Below are 22,359 nucleotides of genomic sequence, written 5' to 3' on the forward strand. Positions count from 1 at the left end.
TCTTTAACTGTTTTTAAACTTTTGGAGTTTGAAAGTAGTTTTTAGTTCTCTTTCTTCTCTTCCCACATCTTCACCTCTGAAAAGGTACAGTTGGAGCTGAACATCAGGAATAATCCCTCCAGCACCTCCTACTCTCAAATTAAAATTTTTGAGGGGGAATTATCCAAGTGAGATTTGCTCTTTAAGTTGAAGACTCTATGAGAATGACTTGAAAGTGGGTAAGACTTGTTGCTTTCTTGATTCCTGTGGAGATGTGCTCTTACATAAGAAACATTAATGAGAAATGCTTTTGTGTGTCGAGGATCAAGGATAGAAAGTGTTCAATTCATTGGAAAGCTTTTTGGTGCATCTTCTCTGGCCTGCTGCTACCAGGAGCTCTGATCTTCATGGGGCTGTGGTGGTGGTTGCATGCTACAGATTTTACAGGATGGTAGTTGTATCTCCAACATGAGCAAAACACATAGGAAAATGTAATCTTGCTTGGACACCAAGGTCCCACAGTGACTTGGAATGGGAATTCTCAGTTTTCAAGGGTCATTATTACTGCATGCACTGTTGGTGTTGTGATTGGACTGTCAGTAATGAAAGGAAGGCAATAACTGTGCACTCTTCTGCCAAGAATAAAAGGCAAAAGACAAATTTTGTCTCTTCTGCATACATAAATTTTTCTAGTATTTTTTTTCTTTGCTTCTGGGATAAAACTCCTGTTTGTGAGAGTAAACTCTCACTTTGCTGTGTTCCTTCAGTTGTGGGAGTGACCTATTTTCAACCATACCTTGTCTGTATGGCTTGTGGAGGAGCTTCTGCACCTTTGATACAAGCAAGTGAACTTTCCAAGGATCCCAACCCACAGTAACACCAATGCAGCTTGTTTTGGTAATACTGATGGCAGGAGGTAGTTTTGCAGTCCAGGTATGTGAACGAGATGGAGCCCTCCCCAAAATGGCCCGTGGCATCCTTGATCATCTGTGATCTGCTGTGCTTGCCAAGCATAAAGAGCCTTTTTAAAACGAGCTTTTATCGTTTGTGCTGAAAAAGGACTTTGAGGCTTCCTGTGCAGCTAGGACTTTTGTGTTGGACATGGGATCTTCCCAGTCCCCAGTGAATAAACACAGCTGGCTGTTTTGGGAAATGGACTTAACATCTTTGCATCAAAGCTGTACAAATAAGGCATCAAACTGTACTGAATTAACGGATAAGGTTTTCTGACTTTTACACTGACTTAAAAGGTGATCGAATGAAAAAATGCATTTTTTGCAAGGCTGCCTTCAGCCCAGAGCAGGAGGATATAAGCCTCCCCCCTTTGGAAACATGACTGAAACAAGCAGCCCCCATGACCTATCAATGTTGGATTATCATGCAATAATTTACTGGGCAGCCTTTTGCTGTCCAGAGCCGCCCACGCGCAGGAGTCAATAGTGCCTTTGTTTGGGATTGCTGGAAGAATGCATGATCTAATGGGGTGGTGGGAGTTTGCCTTCATTCCAGCATGCTCCAGGCTGTGCTCATTCCTCCAGTGTCCCAAACACATTTCCTTCCTCTGTCCCTGTCTTAGAACGGGCTCCCAGAAAAAACAATCCATGTTTGTGTCTCTGTCAGGCTTTTATAAAACCCCAGCACCTGTCTGTGGTGGAGCTCCACATGCCAGAATCTTTGGTTTGGTTGGGCATGGTTTAAGAAAAGACTGTTAAAATCCTTCAGGCCTTTCTTGTTCATGAGATATGCACATAAATCTTGAGGCTCTTCAGGTGAGGACAAGAAAATAAACCTAAGCTTTGTTATTACTAGTTTGTGTTCCTATAAAGGTCACAGCTCAGCATGTGAGAGCTGTCATCTGTGCTTCTGCCTGGAGTTATTTCCCTAGTGGAATTCCTCAGAAAGTGGAAATCCTTTACTTTCCTCTTTCAGATGCTGGATATTCCATTTGCTTGGGCGATACCAGTGCTCTCATCTTCCTCCTCCTCTACAAATTTTCTCAGAAAGCTAGGGTGTAGTTGTAAAGGACATTTACTCTATAACTACAGAAATTTCTTAGGTTTGGTCATAAGTGTGGCTTTTTCATGCACATGTGATGCAAGTGATATAACTTAACACTTACGTGTCTTGCAAGTGTTGGGGTGTTGTTGTTTAATGAAAGTACTTTATTTCAAAAGAACAAGTGTCTCAGGGTGCTTCTCACTCTCCTTCCCTCCTTATAAACTCTTGTTGCCCATCTGCATGCTGAAAAATCATATCCCATTCCATTAGATGGGATAACTTATTCTCCTTGAATATTGCCCTCTCATTTGCTGTCCCTGTGATCCAGGAGGGAAGGCTCTGGCAGGATTTCTAGCATGAGAGGCTGAACAAAATACTGTGGTATTTTGTTCAGAAGTGATCCAGCCACTTTGAGTGGTTGGTTGGCTCAAGATGCAACAATTTGTCTTGAAGAAGACCTTGTGAACTTGCTGGCCTCTGTCTGCTGACATTCAGGTTTCTGTCCCCTGCAAGGAAAACACTGCTTGTGTGAGGTTCTGGGATCTGTGTGTCTGGAAGAATAGGAGCCTGTCTGTTTTGCTCATGGCTGGTCCAGCATTGTGCTGGGCACTGGGAGAACTGATGGTTCAAGAAGGGCAGAGTTGAGGCAGGAGTAAGGGTAAATAGTATGGAGCACATTTTGGTCTAGAAAATGGGAAAGCTGACATATCTTCCTGGGAATGAAGGGGAAACAGGTCAGAAGAAAAAAGCAAAATGAAATGCCGGTTGTATTTGATTGCTCTCTGCCCTTCACTGCAAAATGGAAATGAAATCCAGTCAAAAAGTACTAAGTAGGCTCTATTTGTTACTGGGTTTGTTTTCAATTCTTTTAATCTTTACTAAGACATAAGTTGTCAGCAAGTACCGTGTGAGAAAAGCTGCCTTGAAACAGGAGCCAAGCAAAAGAAAAACAGTAAAGTTTAACCATTTCATTACTGCCCAGTGGATTTCATGGAAAACAAATCTGCAAAGGTTTGGTTCTTTGCCCAATGCAGTCTTCTCAGGTGGATTACATTTTCCCTCAGCAAAACTCAGTGGCTGTATGCAGGAGAGGTTTCGATTGCATCAATTCTTCCCATGTACAGAGGATTCAAGTGGAATCACCAATAATGAAGGAGGCTGAGTTGAGTGTCCTCTGGGCTTATCTCACCCAGGCATTTGCTCACAATTCAACACTTGTAGTCATCGTGCCAGCTGGCAGGACAGTTTTCCTGACATAAATTATCCATCCATTCTGAGGGGCCTGAATACAAGGAGGTCTTTTGTGGGTAGAATGAATTCCTAACTTCAGGGAAAAGGGAGGAGTTTCTGAAGATCTAAATGGCACTTGCTTATATGGGTTTTAGCATGGCACATTTCCTGGTGGACCTTGGGATACTGGATTTGGTGATGATCCAGCTGGGGAAGGGCTGTAATTGCTAATTACGGCTGGCCAAGCCCAACAATGTGAGCAGGTTGTTTGGGTCAGTATCCTCTGAGTTAAACAATGCTGAACATTTTCAGTGCCACTTCTGCTGCCTCTCTAGGCACCCAGGACTTGCTTGCTCCTTTGAATCTGTAATTGCAATACTGTCTTGAAGGCTTGCATGTGTGTTTTGCTTACAGCAGAGAAAGGGATTAAAAGGTTTTTTTGTCATCCTGAAATGTCAGAGAGGGCTGGTTATCATTTCACCTTGTCGTTTTCTGGTGAATAGCTCCATGCTTCAGAAAAAAATGAAGTTTTAAATTGTGTGGCTCATGATTTTGAGCTTTAAACACACGTCAGGTTGCACTTGTGAAGTGCTAAACTCGTGGTCACTGATTCCAGCATCTGGAGTTCCTCCTGCAAAACAGATCTGCCACTTATCAATACACACTGAAATACTGTCTGACACTTGACACTATCAGACAGTTCTAAGCCAAACTGAGCTCCAGGTCAGTACTGGCTTCTAGGAAAGGAGGACAATGTTGTTTTATCTTTGAAATGTAATGTTTAAAACTGCCTTTCACCTGGTTATTGCTGTCACCATTTCTTAGTGCAATAGCTGTATATGTTTATTCAGCCCGGCAAGACATGAAAGCACCCTGGGCTGCTTATCTTTGCTAGAAAAAGGCTCTGCAACCTCAAAGAACTACCAGGCTGTTAAGCACAGTATCTGTGTTCGGTGTGAACAGTGGGAAACACATTTCCACACTGTGTCAGCTGGTCTTGGGTAAACTCCATTGTTCCAGCAGTATTTACCCGGCAAGGCACTGCACAGCCACTCTGTGTGCATTAACTGCATTCCTCTTTAATGCCATTAACTGCACTGCTCAAGGAGTTACGCTGCCAGCTGCCATAAATGTCTTTTTCAAGTTGCTTGCTCAGTTGGGAGGGGTTTGAATGCATTTTTTTTTGCCTCCTGTGGAAAACTGGAGATGAAAAATGGAGGGTCCTTGCTATTTAGCAGAAGGGCTTCCCATGGAAAAGGTTTTCATGCTGCCTGGAGCACAGTTGGCATGTGCTGTGCCTTTAGCTGAGCTGGAGTTTTCACAAGGAGCTGTGGGAGACCTTGTCAGGAAACAGGGATCATAATTCAGTTATAGTAGAGAGCAAAAAAAGTAGTTCTTTTCTGGGGCAAGCAGCCTGTGACCCGGCCTTTCATCTAGAGCAGAAAGTTGTGTGTGTGAGTGAAAGCACATGCTCAGCCCCCTCATCATTCCCAGGATTCTTTTGAAACATTTCCTCCCCATCTTGATGAAGCCTGAACACGGGGATTTTACTTCACACCAGAGGAATGCAGTAGAAAACTAACCACCCCAATTCAAAAGAGCAGGGTATTCCTGACAATTCAGCTGACACAGTTTAATGAAGTGACCTTCGTTGTGGTCTCTGGCTTATTTTTTATCTGCTTTTGACTTAGGGAATGGCTGCTCTTGCCTGATGCTTTCCTGTTTTTACTTGTCATTGAAGTCACCCAAAGAAATCCCACTAGGGCTGACTTTCAGTGTTAGAGTTTGCTTTATCTTACCATGTGAGCTCAAAGAAAACTTTCTCATTAAGCTGATGATGCTTTGCTAGTGATACAACTATGATAGTAGTTGTGGTTTTTAGTTGCTCTCCTCCAAGATGTTGGTGAAGTGCTGGGATAGGCTGCCAAGTTGCAGGTCAACACATTGGGGTATTCCTGCAGAAGAAGGAGGAAGTATTTGCTTCCTGGGCCCCTTGCCTTTTACCTGGAAAAGATGTGAAGTGTATTCTGGGTTTGTTTTACCATGGAAAAAGATGTTTGTGTGTCTCCAGCCTATTGTCTTGTCTTCTTGAGTTCCTGTGTGTGCACTTTGCTCCGACCTCAAGCATATTATGCCTTCAGTGAGGAGCTCTCTCTGAGAAGAGCCCATGTAGTAGAGAAACAGGAAAGCCGGGAGGGTCTGATCTGTACACAGGATGCCTGCTTCTTACCTTCATTGAAATTCATGAGAAAAACACTCCAAATACACAGGAATGTTCCAAATACACTTTCATTTATTTTGCTGGGCAGGGAGGGGAGGGAATGCCTAAGCTAAGTTAGTGTTAAGTGTTGGTCCTTTGGAAGAAAGTCGTTTGGGATTAATGGTGGTGCTTGCTTCTCACTTGTCTTCTGCATGTAAGAAAATCTCATTACATAGTCAACCCCAAACCAACAGTGAGTTGGTACTGAGCAAGAGCCACGGTGGTGAATGTCTGGCATCCAGTCTTGTGCCTTAGGTGATCCATAACTACACATATGATATAAATAGAAAAGGGTCTTTTGTAGAAAGTATCAGGGGGCTTGTATCTGTATAATGTCCCAGCTGTCCTGCATGTCACGCACAGACAATATTATTTGGTGGGTAGTTTAAACACCAGATTGGTCTTTTTCTATTCTTGGGTGTTGTGATTTGACACTGGCCAAATGCCAGGTATCCACAAAAGTCATTTGCGTACTTTTTTTGTTACAGTTCAGCAGAGGAGAGAGGGAAAAAATTAGCAAAGGGCTCGTGAGTTGAGATAGGGGCTGGGAGAAAGCACTTTAAGGGTAATACAGGTTCGATTTTAAAGTTAAAAAGTGAATTTATTATTAATGGAGTCAAAGGAGGATAATGAGAAATAAAATGAGCTTTTAAAACACCTCTTTTCCCCCTCTCCCACTTTCCCACTGATAGTGCAGGAAGACAGGTTTTAATCAGTTCATCATTTGAAATCTTTTTCTGTTTGCTCAGGCAGAGGAGCCTTTCCTCTGCTATGCCGTGGGGTCCCTCCCACAGGCAAACAGTCATCCCAGAACTGTTGTGGCGGGGCCATTTGTCCATGGGGTGCAGTCTTTAAGGACAGGCCGCTCTAGTTTGGGAGCGAGGGCTCTCTGTGTCTCTGGGAGCAGGGCCCTCTGTCTCTAGCTGGGTCTCCCACTGGATCACAGCTTCCTCTAACACCCACCCGCTGCACTTTTCCCACAGGCTGGGAGTGGATCTCTGCATCCCTGTGGACTTCATTCACTACAAGGGGCCAGTTTGTTTCACCATATTCCTCCCCACGGCCTGCAGAGGAATCTCTGCTCCAGCTCTTGAAGCACCTCCTCCCCTTTCTTTTCCACTGACCTTGGTGTTGCCATGTTGTTTTCCCTCGCATGTCCTCACTTCCTTCTGTTCTCTGACTAGAAGACAAACTGCTGCTTGTAGGACCATTGCCAACAAGTTCCACAGATTCAAAGACTCTTGCAAGGTCCCTCAGCAGCGAGCAGTGGATCTGGTTTGGGTTCCGTGTTGGAAATTGCTCTCCATGCTCCGGCCCAGCAGCCCGGCCCGCGGGCAGGGCCGGCTCCGTGGCGCTGGTGCTGCTCAAGGCCTCTCTCCGTGCGGTGCAGAAGGGGAAGCCACTGCCCCTGCCCTTCTGCTGGCGGCATGGCTGGCTGGGGGTGGCCAGGCAGGCAGGGCTGGCTGTGGCCAGTCAGAGCTCGCTGTGGCCAGGCTGAGATGGCGTTGGCCATGGCATGTTGCCGTGCACTATGCTGGGGATGCTTCCCAGTGGCGGTACTTCACCAGCCCTGGGAAAAAGACCTGTGTATGCTGTTTTGATTTTCTTCTTAAATATGTCATTAGAGAGGGGTTACCAACATCTTTAACTGGGCCAGCAACATGTCCATGTCCAGAGCCATCAGAGATTGGCTTTCTGTTGGAAGCTTCTAGCAGCTTCTCACAGAAGCTACCCCTGTGGGCCCCCCTGCTAACAAAACTAGGCTGTGCCAAACTAAGACATTGGAGGACATAATTTTTCAGGTGCTGTACATCTTGTTTTTACTTAATTTTTTTCAGAAATGTTGGTTTCTGGACCCTTTGCTCTGCTTCTTCTGCTGCTTTGGTTCCTCCCTCATGCCAGGCAGGCTTTGGGTGTGATGTGCCTAATGCAGGCTGGCCCCTGGCCTAATCACCGAGGGGCCTGCAGGGCAGAACTGTGCTTCGTGACCTAATTCACGGCTGTGGGTTTGTGCATGTGTCCTTTGAGGACATTCTGTTCTTGGTGCGTGGTGCCTCTGCTCTGCTCTCACGTGAAGGAGGTGAACACTTCAGCAAGTGCCAAGCCTCAGGTTAAAATTTAACATGGTACATACAGATCATTAATTTTACAAGTTGAGGTTAAATCTGTGTGACTTCTACAGGTTGAAAAATCCTGTTTCTCAATCAGCTGAAACTATTCTAATAGCTTTTTTTTTTTTTGATTAATGAAAGTTCTGGTGATGGCTGCAAGTTCTGCTTAGAGCACTGTTTTTCTTGGAAGTGGTGGGAGCATAAAAGAGCGTGGCAGGGACTAAACAGCTGAGGTTTTATTCCAAACAAACTCAACGTTTTAACGTTATTTTAGCAAGCTCCCTATATGCTGCAGAGTATCCTGATCATACACAGTCTGCTTGCTGAAGTGGAGCAAGAACAGCTGGTACACAGCTGTATGCTTCCTCCTGGGAACCCTTGGCCAGCATTGATAGCAGATGAAGGTGGCTGAAGTGTTGTGGTCCTTTTCTCCTAATGGGTTCTCTCAAGGATGTGACTTCCCTGGGCAGTTGGTTTATGTGCTTGGGTGTAGATGCTCAAGTCACTGGAGAAGAATCATGAGGAGGGAGCACGATGTGCTGACTGCCACAGACCGGTCAGGAGGGAAACAGAGGGCAAAGAAGTGGATTTTCTTTCATCCTTCTAGGAGATGCAGAACATGGATAGCTTGTAAATCATGGCACTCCAATCTGAAAAATGACTTGGTGACTTTAGTCAAATGATGTGGGAAACTTAAAACTCATTTTGTTTTCCCAGGAAATGAGTAGAAGAGCGCAGTAGTTGGTAGGTTTGGTGCTGGAGGAAAAACTTTATGAGCTGTAAAAAGAGATGGAGGTATTGTCTATTTAGGGAGGAAGCAGAGGTGCAAACCAGGCTCTACAGTGTGACAAGCTTCTAGGTCTCTTTATTTATCTATTCAGCTGGTCTTCAACTTGTACTTACAGTTCGTTCACCTTGTCTTTGCTTGGAGGTACAGCACTGGTGTTGCTGGACATGCTTGTCCTTCTGGATAAAGCTGGGAGATGTTTCTCCAGAGAGAGAAGTGCAGTGCAGCCCTTCCCATTCTTTCTCAGTTTTGAGTCTTTCTCATGTCTCCTCTCCCCACAGGAAAAGCCTTTGACATCACATACGTGCGCCTCAAGTTCCACACCAGCCGGCCCGAGAGCTTTGCCATCTACAAGCGCACGCAGGAGGACGGCCCTTGGGTGCCCTACCAGTACTACAGCGGGTCCTGTGAGAGCACCTACCACAAAATCAACCGTGGCTTCATCCGCACTGGGGAGGACGAGCAGCAGGCGCTCTGCACCGATGAGTTCAGCGACATCTCCCCTCTCACCGGAGGCAACGTGGCCTTCTCAACGCTGGAGGGGCGTCCCAGTGCCTACAACTTTGACAACAGCCCTGTGCTGCAGGTATGGGAGCAGGGCTATGTCAGTCGGGTGGTCTGAGTTGAGTCTTCCTGTTGAGTCACTGTGGATGGTGACTGGGCTGCACTACAGCCCTTAGTCATAGTGAAAGGCCCTTGCACAGCTGAGTTGGGATGGGCATTCCACAGAGACACTTTTGAAGGAAGAGTTTGAACTCTTGAGTCTATTGGTAGTAAGTTTATGGTACAAAAAAGCAAACCCGGTGGTGTTAAGGGTGATTTGTCAGTAGGCAAGTCTTCAGAGGATCTCTGCCAGCTTAGAAAGCAGCTATGGACATTCTACTGTTGTTTCAGATACAAAGACAGAGGAAGGTAAAGTCTCAGTCCAGTTAATATTTGAGAATCTGCATGTATATTTCAATTACAGGAGTCCCTACCCTGTTCTTTTACATGTGTGTTGAAGCAGAGAATCTTGATTTTATCCTTGGTGTTTTTCTCTTACAAGTGACTTAGCAAGGGGGTTTTGGCAGGGTTTTTATGTTGTTGAACATTTTTGAATTTTTTTTTTGCATTCACAGGGGTGGTTGGGCAGTGGTCAGGAGCATACTAGGAGCACCAGTTTATCTGATTTACTTGCCAGTTTTTGTGTTCTGCCTCATGACTTCTCCAGTTTATATTGCAACAAGTAACTAAAGCTGTGGGATTTGCCTCACTGGGGCTTGTTGTCTTCCTTTCAGAGCTGTAATTACCATCACTTCCCTTTACTCTAAGAGCTACTCTAAGAGCAGTAGTCTCTCTCAGACTGACACAAGCACCCAGCAGGCTCAGGGCTTGCCTGTCTCTCATTCCCAGGCAGGAGAGCAGAATCTGGTGGGATTACTTCTGCAAACTAAAGTGAAATGAAAAAATAAGATTCATGGGAAAGGACAAAGAGCTTCTGAAGTGGAAAAGAACCAGTTTGGCCACCTCATTGGTGTAGCCAACCCTTGCAGAAAACCATGTCTTATCGTTAAGGTGAACAAGGAGATTTCAAGTTAGCAATGTGTATCGTATTCTGATAAACTTCTCTATGTAAGGAATAGAGAGCTGGCCACCATTTTCCTAAAATATGTACCAACCCCTGGTGTTGCTTTTCAGAACTGAAGTAAATGTGTGTATTGTGATTGGTATTTCCATGTGTTTACATCAGTGTTTGTAATTCAGTAAACAAACACTATGTTACTGGCTGAGCAGTGACACAGGTGCTGCACAGTTGTACGTACAGTGATGTTTGTGTTCTTTCTTGTGCTGTTTGAAGGAAAATAGTTTTGTAAAGGGTATAATAAAACCAAAGAGGTGCCAATGTCAGTGGCTGGCAGAAGGTGATATGAAATTTGGCAACAGGCTGTGTGTGCTGGCTGCTGCTGCACAAGGCATGTGTTACAGACACTGTGTAAATATTATGAAAAACTCTTGTGTTGCAAGTCAGATCTGTCTGTCTTCCTCAGCCTCTCCCAGCCTCACTCATTTGTCTGTCTGTATCTTTTAGTCTGGTGCAGTGTGTCTGCAGACAAATGTACTCTAAAGCTTTTCCCATTGGTGCTGCATAGCTTTGCAGGAAAACTGCAGCCAGACAGATATGTACAGTTGGCAAACTGGCATAATTGCCTGCCCTGCACTTTTTGCTGGAGAGGTTACTCAGTGCTTCCCAGTTGAAAGCAGTCAGGTTGTGAAGAGGCATTGGATAGGGTCTCCAGAGAGGAGAAAGGGTCAGGAAAACCCATTTGGATCAAGAGGATGTGACATAAGGCTTCTGGGGCAGGAGTGTGTGAGCTCCCGAGGTGCAGAGGGGAAAACAGTGAGGAAGGAACCAGCCGCTGATGAATGACTTCATTAATAGAACTGCTAATGGCTGGTGTTCTCTCAAGGGAGAGGGTGTTTCATCTGATGGGATTTCTGTCTGCTCCAGGAATGGGTGACAGCTACAGATATTAGAGTGACCCTCAACCGTCTGAACACATTTGGAGATGAAGTTTTCAATGACCCAAAAGTTCTCAAGTCTTACTACTATGCAATTTCTGATTTTGCTGTGGGTGGTAGGTGAGTAGACAATGAAACTCTGTGCTTACTAAAGTTTTTAGTTTGTTTTACTAGACTGGTTTAAAGATACTGATTGTATTCACATCATACCAATAGGCTCTGGTCTTTAATGAGTGTCCTAAATTAAGAATGCATCAGAATTAATTTTACATAATTTGCAAATATTGTATATATGCTTTTGTAGCTATAACTTCAGGGCTGGTAGAGATCAATTTTTTTCCTTGATTAGATGAAATATTAAGTGATTTGAGAGGGTAAATGGTAAAAAGAGTAACTAAAATGAAAAACAAAAGAAGAAAATTTTTTCTGCTCTGTGGTTTGTGTCGTTTTTGATGTGTTTTTAAATTGTTCTCTGCCTGTATCTGTACTCTAGAAGAGCAGTAAGTAGAAAATCTCAGTGCTTCTCCTTCACATATATTGAAGAAGCTATCTCCTTTGGAGGTCTGGAACATGGTACAACATGGTTGTGGTTGTGCATTGGTTTTGCCAAAGTCTGCTGTAGAATGTTTAAACCTTAAGTAGTTGATGATAAAATATTTTAATAAACAGAGATGAGACCACTGCAGGATTTTGGACTGTTTGCATATGGTGGTCCTGAGACTGGGATTTGGCCATATGGGGATTTGTATTGGCTGCACCACCAGTCTGGAGGTCCCTGAGCTTCTGTATTAGTCACCTTTGTGCTATTTAATTTCCTACTGATAGCACAATGGCCCACACCCAGTGAACATACTGTGTTCTGGTCTCACAAGAGACACATTGTGGAAAATTTACCAACATAAAACCAGCTAAATCTTTGCCTCTCCTACTCAGGTCAGTCTGAAAGCTGCAAAGGAGTTAATTAAATTTCTTCCCTTTCTAAATGCCTACCTAGAGCAGGCTGCACCTCGTGGTTTCATAGAATGGTTTGGTTTGGAAGGGACCTTCAGAAATCATCCAACCTCCACTGTGGGCAGGGACACTTTCCACTATCTCAGGTTGCTCCAAGCCCTGTCCAGCCTGGCCTTGGACACTTCTGGGAGTGAGGCAACCACAGCTTCTCTGGGCAACCTGTGCCAGTGTCCCACCACCCTCATGGAAGAACATTTATTCCTTATGTCCAATCTAAATTAAAATTAGAAAGGTGTTTAAAAGTAGTGCCCCTTGTCCCGTCACTACAGGCCCTGATAAAACGTTTCTATCTTGTAAACCCCTTTTAGATATTAGAAGGCCTCCATAAGATATCCATGAAGCCCCCTCTTCTCCAGGCTGAATGACAGCAGTTTTGTTCTTGATTTTGTTGTAATCATCAACCTTCAAATGTCTCTTGCCTCAGATTTTGAGATCTGGGCCCTGTTTTTTGGTGTTGCTTTGTGACTGACCTGGAGCTCTGGAGTTTTAATACCTGTTGCTTACCTCTCCTGAACCAGGTGCAAATGCAACGGGCATGCAAGTGAGTGTGTGAAGAATGAGCTTGGGAAGCTGGTGTGCAACTGCAAGCACAACACCTTTGGGGTGGACTGTGAGAAGTGCCTTCCTTTCTTCAACGACCGACCCTGGAGGAGAGCGACGGCGGAGAGCGCCAATGAGTGCCTGCGTACGTGCGGCTGCACCGGGACAGCCTGGCTGGGCAGGGCCCTGCCCCTGCTGCCAGCCACAGCCTGGCCCTGCCTGCTTCAACTTGTCTCACTTAGCCTGCACTAAGCACAGTTCATGCATTGGTCATTCCACTCCCCTCCTGTGAGAACTTGCTGGTAGATCCCTAGGAATGGGCATCTCCTTTCTGGAGAAGGATGGGGAACCACCTTTAGGAAAGAGGTGTCCTGCAAAAATGTACAGGCTTGTACTTTATGAGACCCATGGGAAAAAAAAATCTGTTTACTATGCTGGAGTATAATTGCCCTTTCAAATGCTTCTCATTTAGCATCAGCTGATTTTTTATGTTTGGATTATTGGGTTTTACAGTTACTTGTTGATTATTTAATCTAATTTCTGGACCAAAAAGGCAGGTCTCTGTCACGGAACACCAATTTGCTTGGTGTTTTGTCCCAGACCACAGCTCCTGGTAGTTTACTTTATGGGGAAGCTGTTTCAGACAGAAGTTTTCTTCCTGTCTGACCTCTGTGTGTCTAGATAGATCCCAGCTGTATGTGACTTCCCTCAATGGGGTGCTGAAATTGGGATATCCTGCTTTCTAGGGATTTGCCATCCAGGGGAGAAGCTCTCATGACAGCATGGAGCAGCCCCATGTTACCTTTTCATACTTGTTTGGATGACAGATATCAGTGGTGCTGTATGGGAGGACAATATTTCGGCTGCAAGTGGCAGCCTGATGTTGAAAGGAGTGGGGTGGAAAATGCTGGTTTTCTTTTGTGCATTGATGAGACTGGTCTCAAGTTTGTTTCAGGTCTCGGAGCAGTTAAAAGCTGCTACCCCAACTCCTGTGCAGTGGCGCTGTGCTGGGTGGGTTCTGTGCTGTGGGGACAGGCTGGTCACTGACAGTGCCCTGTCTTTGCAGCGTGCGACTGCAATGGGCGCTCCCAGGAGTGCTACTTCGACCCCGAGCTGTACCGCGCCACGGGCCACGGCGGCCACTGCACCGCCTGCGCCGGCAACACCGACGGGCCCCACTGCGAGCGCTGCCGCCACAGCTTCTACCGCCTGGCCAGCGACCAGGCCTGCCTGCCCTGCAGCTGCAACCCCGTCGGTGAGCAAAAACCACCTCTTCTTTCGGTCATGCAGCTCACTGCAAGCTGGGCTAAAAAGAGGGAGGGATTGTTTGGATTTCTTTTTTTTTTTCTTCCCTACATGTAGGAAATGTTTATTGGATTGTATTTTGGTTTAAGTTATCCTTAGATCTAAATGCAGTTAGGGTCACCTCTGCAGCACTTAGTCCTTCAAATGTATTCTGAAATTAATTTTTTTTTTCCACTGTGTATGTGTTACCCTGGATGCTCCCAGTACTAAAAAACTCATTTAAATTCTTAATAACCAAGATGATGTGAGTGGGTATTTCTGGAAGTTATTCATGCTGAGAAATTGTAGTGAACTTTAGCTGCTGCATCAGTTTCTCCTACCAAGTATCCAAGCACTATAAATACAAACCAGTGAAACATTAAACACAAAAGGGGGTGGGGTGAGATAAAACAAAGTAAACTCAAAATATGTAGTTAAACTCCTTTAAAAAAAAGAGGACGGAGGTAATTCTGGCAGGAGAATACATCTTTTGTTGTGAAGGGAGCCAGTTAACCTGTAAACAGTGATCCTGTAACTGCACCAGCCCACAGCAAGTAAGGTGGAAGAAGGGAAAAGGGTAACACATAGTAAGATATGATGTGAGGTTTCAAAAGAGTAGCCGGCGTAAGTCGTTGCTTGCGGCATGCCTAAAAGCAGCCAGGGAGAGGTCTGCCAGCGTGCATCTCCTATCTAATTTCGTCAAGGAGTCATTCAGTTGTGAAATTTTTTACCAATAAAGGCCCTTTCTCCTTCTGACTGCTTTCCTGGGTCCTTGTGTTAGACCTTATTTTAAGAGGGGTGAGGGTTGGTGTCAGCTGAGACAGTTGAAAAGATGCAGGGAGATGCCTTCTCAGGTCTTTAAGGACAGCTTTCAAATGCTTTATGACTTAGCCATTAGCTCGTATGCCATGACGCACTGACACCCAGGGTGTATTTGAATCTCCTGGATATGTTTGGACTGGTATTTTTGTCAAGTACTCTTTTTTCCTAAATAATCCCAAGTGGGACTGCAAAGGGGATTTGAACTTCAACTGTATATGGTAAAGGTTTGGTGAGTTCTTCTGTCCCATCCAGTCTAATCATCTTATAACTCTTCACTTTGCTATAATCTTCTGGTGTGGATTGAAGTGGAAACAAGCAGCTATTTCTGTATATTAAAATATTTTTCTCCTGGTAGTTAACTCTTACAGTGCTGACAGCTCTGAGGCCAGCAGCCATATGGATGCTTGGGAGAAAGCATTTTGTCCCACTATGGATTAAAGAAACCTGCTACTACTTTTTGTGCAAGACCACCTGAATGGAGCAGTACTGAGGAAGGCAGTCTTCCAAAAATGAGGGTTTTGCTCAAGAGTTTACTCTTGAGATTAGGATTCATAGTGGCACATGCAGCCTTGCTCCAAAGAGGCAATTTAGCAATCAAGGATGGAAAGGGAATATGAAAGGGAGAGGTCAGGGAAAGGGGAGATGCTGATTGTGGGAACACAAGGGATTCAGGGAATAAAACGTTGGAAATTACATATTGCAGAGTAAAACAGTGGAGTTGGGGCATGCAAATGCGGCACTAAGGATGAAACAGGAGAAGGTAATTTGAAGTTAAAATTATATTTTATGTATATAAAGGTTAGTTGGTAGGAATAAAAGGCTGAATATAGTTTGGGAAGACTAGATAACAGTTTATCTGTCTGGAGCTGTCAGGGGAAAAATCCCTGGGAACCAGAGGCACACCAGAACTTTAGGTAAGCTGTCACTCATCACCTTCAGGCTGTGCTTCCCACTTTCTTCTTCCTTCTTTCTTGGCCATTTTGTATAGTTTGAATAGCTGATGGAGCCATGTGTGTGTGCTGAGGTGCCTGTCCCTGCTGTCCCCACAGGCTCCCTCAGCACACAGTGTGACAGCTATGGCCAGTGCAGCTGCAAACCCGGCGTGATGGGGGACAAGTGTGACCGCTGCCAGCCAGGCTTCCACTCCCTCTCCGAAGCTGGGTGCAGGTAAGGAGGATTGCAGCTCTACAAAAGGAAATCTAGGCTTTTTAAAAGCTTTCTTTACGTGGCTCTTACTGAACTATCCTCTCCTGACTCTCCCAGGCCCTGTTCTTGCAATGCTGCTGGCAGCACAGGGGAATGCAATGTCGAGACAGGGCGGTGTGCGTGCAAGGACAATGTGGAAGGATTCCACTGTGAGAGGTGAGGTTTTTCTTCCCATGGCTTTGTTTCAGGAATGAAAAATATTTGAGGACCTGGGGTTAAGCATCAGGGAAATTAATTCTCTTTCCTTTGCATCTTCAGATGCAAACCTGGATTTTTCCATCTGGATTCCTCCAATCCAAGAGGCTGTACCCCCTGTTTCTGTTTTGGACACTCTTCAGTCTGCACCAGTGCTGTGGGCTACAGTGTCTATAGCATCACCTCCAACTTCGAGTTTGGTAAAATTGAGCTTTCCTTTGTGTCTCAGATTGGGCTGTAGACTTGGGTCAGAAGCTGTTAAAAAACCCAACTCCTTTTTTGTGCAAGACCACAAACCTTGGGCAGGCAGGTCTAGGATCCCTCTTTCGGAAGTGCTGAAACTGCCTGGAACTTCCATGTCTGCAACTTGTTTGTTCCGATGGGGAGGCATGAATTCACAGCTCTGGCCTCAGGCACACAGTTATTGTACACAGTGCAGGTGCAAGTGGGAATTGCAAATAAAAACTTTTTCTAGCCTGAGAGGTGTGCTGACAAAGCAGAGTTTCTTCAGTTCTAGAACCAAATCATGGCTTTCTGATTGAGAGGATCAAAATCACTTTAGATTTGGGGTTTACATGGCTCTGAGTAAAACACTGTTGTGTTTCCAATGAGTCTGTAAACCCAGGAAAAATCTGTTTTTTTCATGCAGTCGGTTTCATGTGTATGCATGTTTTCATACTGTGAAATCTGAAAAGAACATCTTTTTAAATTAAAATTCCACTGGAGAACAGTTCATACAAAGGCTGCAACTCTCAGCAAGTCATATGGGACTGCAAGTTTTTCTATCTCTGCGCTTAAGCTCTTTAGAAAAGAAGATTTTGGACAAGCAGTTATCAGAGGGTTCAAAGTTCAGAGGTTTCAAGTCAGCACTTGAGTTAGGGGCTTAAATTGGAAAGATGGTGTTTATCAAATAAACTCTTCTGCACAGCTGCTTTCTGCAGCCTGTCAGTGCCCATGCACACATTAGATTAAGACATGAATGACATGATGTGAGAAGTGTGTGCAAATGTCCATCTTCCAAGGGTGTTAATTCTTGCCCGTCTGATTCTTCAGGAGAGGATGAGTGGCGTGCTGAGCAGCGTGATGGCTCGGAAGTCTTGCTGCAGTGGAGTGCCGAGACCCAGGACATCTCCGTTATCTCAGACACCTACTTCCCCATGTACTTTATTGCACCACGTAGGTCATTCTAAAACCATGGCTTTCTGTGCTGCTTGTGCCCTTTGTGTTCTGCCCTCTAACTGTAAAGATTTCTCCCCTTTCAGGCAAGTTCTTGGGCAACCAGGTTTTGAGTTATGGGCAAAACCTGACCTTCTCCTTCCGTGTGGATAGGCGGGACACACGTCTCTCTGCAGAGGACCTGGTGTTGGAAGGGGCTGGGCTGAGAGTGTCGGTGCCTCTCATTGCCCAGGGCAACTCCTACCCCAGTGAGAATGTGCAGACCTACACCTTCAGGTACTGTGGGAGCAGCTGTGGCCTGGCCTGGGCTGCCTTTGGCCTCTGAGCTCTTGAGGAAACAGAGATCGTTAGGTTTAAACTTATTTGGGTGATGTTGCAATAGCACAGTGCTGTTGCAAAGGGAGCTTTTGAGAGGGTGCAGCTGTTAGCAGCTGAAAGCTGTGCTGATTATGCTTGGCTCTTCTCCCCAGGCTCCATGAGGCTGCAGATTACCCGTGGAGGCCTACTCTTACAGCATTTGAATTCCAAAAGCTTCTCCACAACTTGACTTCCATCAAGATCCGTGGGACGTACAGTGAGAGAAGTAAGTCGCTGAGCAGAATGTCACAGAAGAAGGGGCAAACTCATTCGTGTAGTGCTTGGGTTGCTTCATTGTAGGGCCCAGACATAAACAGCTGTGGCAGCTTATTTGGCAGAGCTTGTGCCAGTGGCTTTTCACCTTGGCTTTTCTGTGTAGCAGGCTTTCCAAAGAGGAAATGGGAAAGAAAAGTGTTGTATTTGAATGTCTGAAAGCTGAGCACTTACCAACTGCTGATTCCTTGCCTAGACATGGGAATTTTGCTTTGTTTAATAACCATTATCCTCCAGTTAGTAAAAACAGTACAGAGTACTGAATGACACAGTAGGATGTAGAAAGTTTACAATATTTGGCTTTAAGTTTTGCTACACTAGAAATGGTTACATCCCCCCTCTTTTTGGGTCTTGCCTTGACATGACAAATGGGAAGGACAAGGTCTAAAGTGCTTCCTGTGCAGAAGCTGAGTGGAAGTTCCTCGTAAGGAAGATTTATAAAAATGAACATGAATTAGAAGCAAAAATATGTCCTTAGGTATTGCTGTGTGATGAAGAATTTTTGCAGAAAGATGCAAAGAATGAATTTGCATGTGGGAAAGATGGGAAAACTGCAAGTGTTTTCAGAGGGGTGGCCCATAATGAGGAATGTGGGGTTGTGAAATGGAGGGGAAGAAAGGCGTGGAGCAAACCATCCCTGAGTGCTGTAACCACTGGTAATATGTAGGGGATGAGGCTCTGCTCAGTGCACTGGAGCTGCTGCAGTGGTACAAACATAGTGGTATAAGTTAAAAGCCAGCTATGTTGTGTCTGGGCTCTGTTTTGCTCCAGGGAAAGGGCTGGGAGTAGAGGAGGGAAGTGCTGAAATGCCAGAGGGAGGAATGGCTTGAGAGGAATAGTTGGAGAGTTTGTCCTGAGGCGCGGTTTGCAAACAACGTATTAAAATTGCTGGAGACATGGTCTGTTCTGTCTTGAAAGCCAGGAATTGGTTTTGGTATTTGATTTGGAAATGGAAACCATACACATGTAAAATATAACTTAATTTTAATTGACTGTACTTGCTCACCTGCTGTTCTCAGATTCTCCTCTATATTGTCATTCTCAGCTTTCCTACCCTGCATGTTCCCTTGGTGAGCTCCACTGCATCTTTGCTCATCTCCCTAAACCCTCACTGGAGGGTTTTGCATTTTGATTCACCATACTAACTGCAAGCACCCATCTCTGTGTCCCTCGTCTCTCAGCCGTGTTTGGGGACGTGGTGATGATAGCCTTTGTGGTTACAAAGAGTTTGCCCCTTGGCGCTTTCTAGGTGCTGGTCACCTGGATGATGTCACCATCACAAGTGCTCAGCCTGGACCTGGTGTGCCTGTGGCCTGGGTGGAGAGCTGCTCATGTCCAGTGGGATACGAGGGGCAGTTCTGTGAGCGCTGCACCTCTGGGTACCGGCGAGAGACCCCGAGCCTCGGGCCCTACAGCCCCTGCGTGCCTTGCGCGTGCAACGGGCACAGCGAGACGTGTGATCCTGAGTCGGGTAAGAGGGGCTGAGCAAACTGGGAGCAGCAAGAGGGTGGGTCTTCTCTCCTGGATTGGACAGTGAGGCAAAGCTGACTTCCCTCTCTATTGCAGGCATGTGCAACTGCAGGGATAACACGGCGGGGACTCACTGTGAGAAGTGCAGCGATGGCTATTACGGCGATGCCACGGCCGGCACAGCCTCGGACTGCCAGCCCTGCCCGTGCCCAGGCGCCTCGAGCTGTGCCATTGTGCCCCGCACCAAGGAGGTCGTGTGCACCAGCTGTCAGGCTGGCACTACAGGTGTGTTCCTACACTAAACATCTTTTCTACATCTGCATGCTTGTGGAAATGTCTCCTCCTAGTTCTTGTTTTCTGATCCAAAATGAGTAGCTCTGAAAGCTTTGTCTTCTGGTTCAAATCTTTCTCCCTTCCTCAGCCCATGCGAGGTTTGGGGCTTCACATGTTTTTCATGCCTGTTTCTTGAGAACAGAAGGCTTGGTCTGCAAAGTCTCACCATTTCTGTGCTGTATAGGAGAGCCTTCTGGTAGAGCTCTGATGATGGCATGGTGTTGGGCAGAAAATAGATTTAAAAGAGCCAGGACGGCAGGTCAGACTGAAATAAAATTAGAAGGTGCAGTTTGCCAGCAAGTGAGGTACAACAGGATGCTTCCTAGGAAGAGCAGGAAGGCTGCAGTGACTCATGAACACTGCCCAAAAAAATACAAGATCAAACTAGTGCTCAGCAATTTTAAGGAGAAATATGTGAACAGATACAGATCTTTTTTTTCTTAGCAATAAGCTGTGAAGTCCAAGCATGTAGCTGAGTTGTTAAGCGGAAACTTTCGTTCTGCCTGCAGACAGCATGGAAGCCATAGGATGGTAGGCAGCCTTCATGCTTCTCTGCTGATTTTATGCGTGGCATGGCAGAGTCCAAAGTACAGAATATCTGTAAATTCTTGAGTGCTTAGGAAAGCCCAAGCACATAAGCAGGTCATGGGGTTCCTGTGGGTGCCACTGTGTTGTGAACCAAAGCAGAGTCCAGGCCCCAGGTTCCCTTCAGCTCAGGTGTCTGTAGCAGCTGATCTTTCTTGTAGTTAAATGATTGCAGAAGAGTTCCTCCTGTCTCATACCACCTTTTTGGCATGTGAGGAAAAAGGGGGGTTGTTTTTGCAAGAGCTGCCTAAGAAACAGAGCTCATAACTGGCTGGGGAGATCAGATCTGCAAGAATAGGAAGCTGCTGAGTCGGATGGTTTGGTGGCTGCCTGTGGAGGTTTGGCAGGTGTCATTGGCAGAGGAGCTTCCTGGAGCAGTGATGCCCCAAGGAACTCTACCTATTGGCATTTTTAAATTAACAACAAATTGCAGCAAATAGGTTTGACTTAAAGGGATAGGAGGGGAAGGAAGAATGGAAATAATTCATAGTGCAAAGTTCCAGTGAAAAATCAGCTTGAATTTAGAGATGAGAAGGGATTTGTGTCTGGCCCCAACAGAAGGATGAAAGGGAGGAAACTGAAGAGTTTACTTTTCAGAAGGAACTGCAAAGGGAATCCATGTGAGACAGCAGCTAAGGGCTTTCAGCTGCAGCACTCATGTCTGTGTTGTGTCCCAGGCAAGAGGTGTGAGCTGTGTGATGACGCCTATTTCGGAGACCCACTGGGCAGGAATGGTGCTGTGAGGCCCTGCCGCCTGTGCCAGTGCAACAACAACATCGACCCCAACGCCGTGGGCAACTGTGACCGCCAGACCGGCGAGTGCCTCAAGTGCATCTACAACACTGCTGGCTTCTACTGCGACCGCTGCAAGGATGGCTTCTTCGGGAACCCCCTGGCCCCTGACCCCTCTGACAAGTGCAAAGGTCAGACTTATTTCTTGCATTTTAAAATGATTTTGCCCCCAAGAGCTACTGTCAGGCTGTCACTTGTGCCTGGCAGCACCGATGTGTGGCTCTGCCCTGGTTTGGTGGTTCAAGCTTGCTAAAATCTTTGTGTTTCTAGGCACTTAGTGCTATCAAAGCAAAAGCACTGTGTGGTGCAGGGGCTGGGTGGCCATGTGGTTAGGGTCCAGGCCCATTAGGGTAAGTACCAACATCACAAGGGATTTCTAACTTGGTGCATGTTTCTCCATACCGTTTTATTTTTGCAGCTTGTCACTGCAATCCTTATGGCACAGTGAATCAGCAGACAATCTGCAATCAAGTGACTGGGCAGTGTGAGTGCTTGTCTCATGTCACTGGGAGGGACTGCAGTGCTTGTGAGCCTGGATTCTTCAACCTCCAGAGTGGACGTGGCTGTGAGAGGTGAGGTTTGTCTTAGCTTGGGTCAGAGACCCTGTTTTTGGAGGGTCTGTGCTTATATTGTGCAGGAATGGGAGTTTGTCAAAGTAGCAGCTGTGCCTTTGCTGCTGTGGGTGGGGAAGAGCACTGGTCAAGGAGCAGCTACCAAGGCTGTACAAAAAGCCTGACTTATAAATAGCTTTATAAAGAGCTCTAAATCAGGGTTTTAAATAGAAAACTGCCGCATGACTTTGTGACTGTAGCTGGGGCTCTTGGGTTCCTATTTTAGTGCAGGCAGCAAGTGACCTTGCATGGTTCAAAAGCTCAGTGCCTTGCCTGCTGCATCTTTGCAGCAAGAAAAACAGTTTTTGGCAAATGCAAATGTTAAGCTGTGCTCTTCAGAGAGGCACTTTGTCCCGTGTGTCCCTTCTGTGTCACATCTGATGTGTTCCTGCCTCCCCCAGGTGCAACTGCCACGCTCTGGGCTCCACCAGTGGGCAGTGTGACATCCGAACGGGGCAGTGCGAGTGCCAGCCAGGCGTCACCGGCCAGCACTGTGACAGATGCGAGGCCAACCACTTTGGCTTTGGCTCTGAAGGCTGTAAACGTAAGTCTGAGGGGCCAGAGCGAGGCAGATGGGAAGGATGTTGTATACCCAGCCTTGCCTTTGCTTTCCTTCTGCCCCTGGGAAGGTATTTTGTTACCTTGCTTCTCATCACAGCACTTTTATGTCCACACTGCGTGTGATGAAATTTGTTTTCTGTACTCTAGCTTATCCCCTTCTTTTGTTAACCATTTTCTTGTCCAGCGTACTAGATACCCAACTTAGTAGATACCTACTTCTCCTTGGTGTAAATATATTCTCTGCATTTTGGCCTCCAACAGCCCTGTTTCCTGATGTGC

General features: G+C 45.9%; 1 protein-coding gene across 1 annotated transcript in view; it reads left to right on the plus strand.

The window, feature by feature from the left end:
* The window catches only part of LAMC1 (laminin subunit gamma 1), a 66,563-nt gene that overhangs the window by 33,693 nt on the left and 10,511 nt on the right, over positions 1 to 22,359 (plus strand). Inside the window, exons 2-16 of the mRNA XM_033067950.1 lie at positions 8,647 to 8,951; positions 10,854 to 10,984; positions 12,394 to 12,560; positions 13,482 to 13,670; positions 15,571 to 15,688; positions 15,785 to 15,883; positions 15,986 to 16,122; positions 16,976 to 17,098; positions 17,185 to 17,374; positions 17,569 to 17,681; positions 18,978 to 19,199; positions 19,295 to 19,483; positions 20,794 to 21,039; positions 21,327 to 21,480; positions 21,921 to 22,063. Coding sequence (XP_032923841.1) covers positions 8,647 to 8,951; positions 10,854 to 10,984; positions 12,394 to 12,560; positions 13,482 to 13,670; positions 15,571 to 15,688; positions 15,785 to 15,883; positions 15,986 to 16,122; positions 16,976 to 17,098; positions 17,185 to 17,374; positions 17,569 to 17,681; positions 18,978 to 19,199; positions 19,295 to 19,483; positions 20,794 to 21,039; positions 21,327 to 21,480; positions 21,921 to 22,063 — 2,526 coding nt within the window. The remainder of the gene's footprint in view (positions 1 to 8,646; positions 8,952 to 10,853; positions 10,985 to 12,393; positions 12,561 to 13,481; positions 13,671 to 15,570; positions 15,689 to 15,784; positions 15,884 to 15,985; positions 16,123 to 16,975; positions 17,099 to 17,184; positions 17,375 to 17,568; positions 17,682 to 18,977; positions 19,200 to 19,294; positions 19,484 to 20,793; positions 21,040 to 21,326; positions 21,481 to 21,920; positions 22,064 to 22,359) is intronic.

This window comes from Catharus ustulatus, chromosome 9, assembly GCF_009819885.2.
Source record: "Catharus ustulatus isolate bCatUst1 chromosome 9, bCatUst1.pri.v2, whole genome shotgun sequence".
NCBI lineage: Eukaryota > Metazoa > Chordata > Aves > Passeriformes > Turdidae > Catharus > Catharus ustulatus.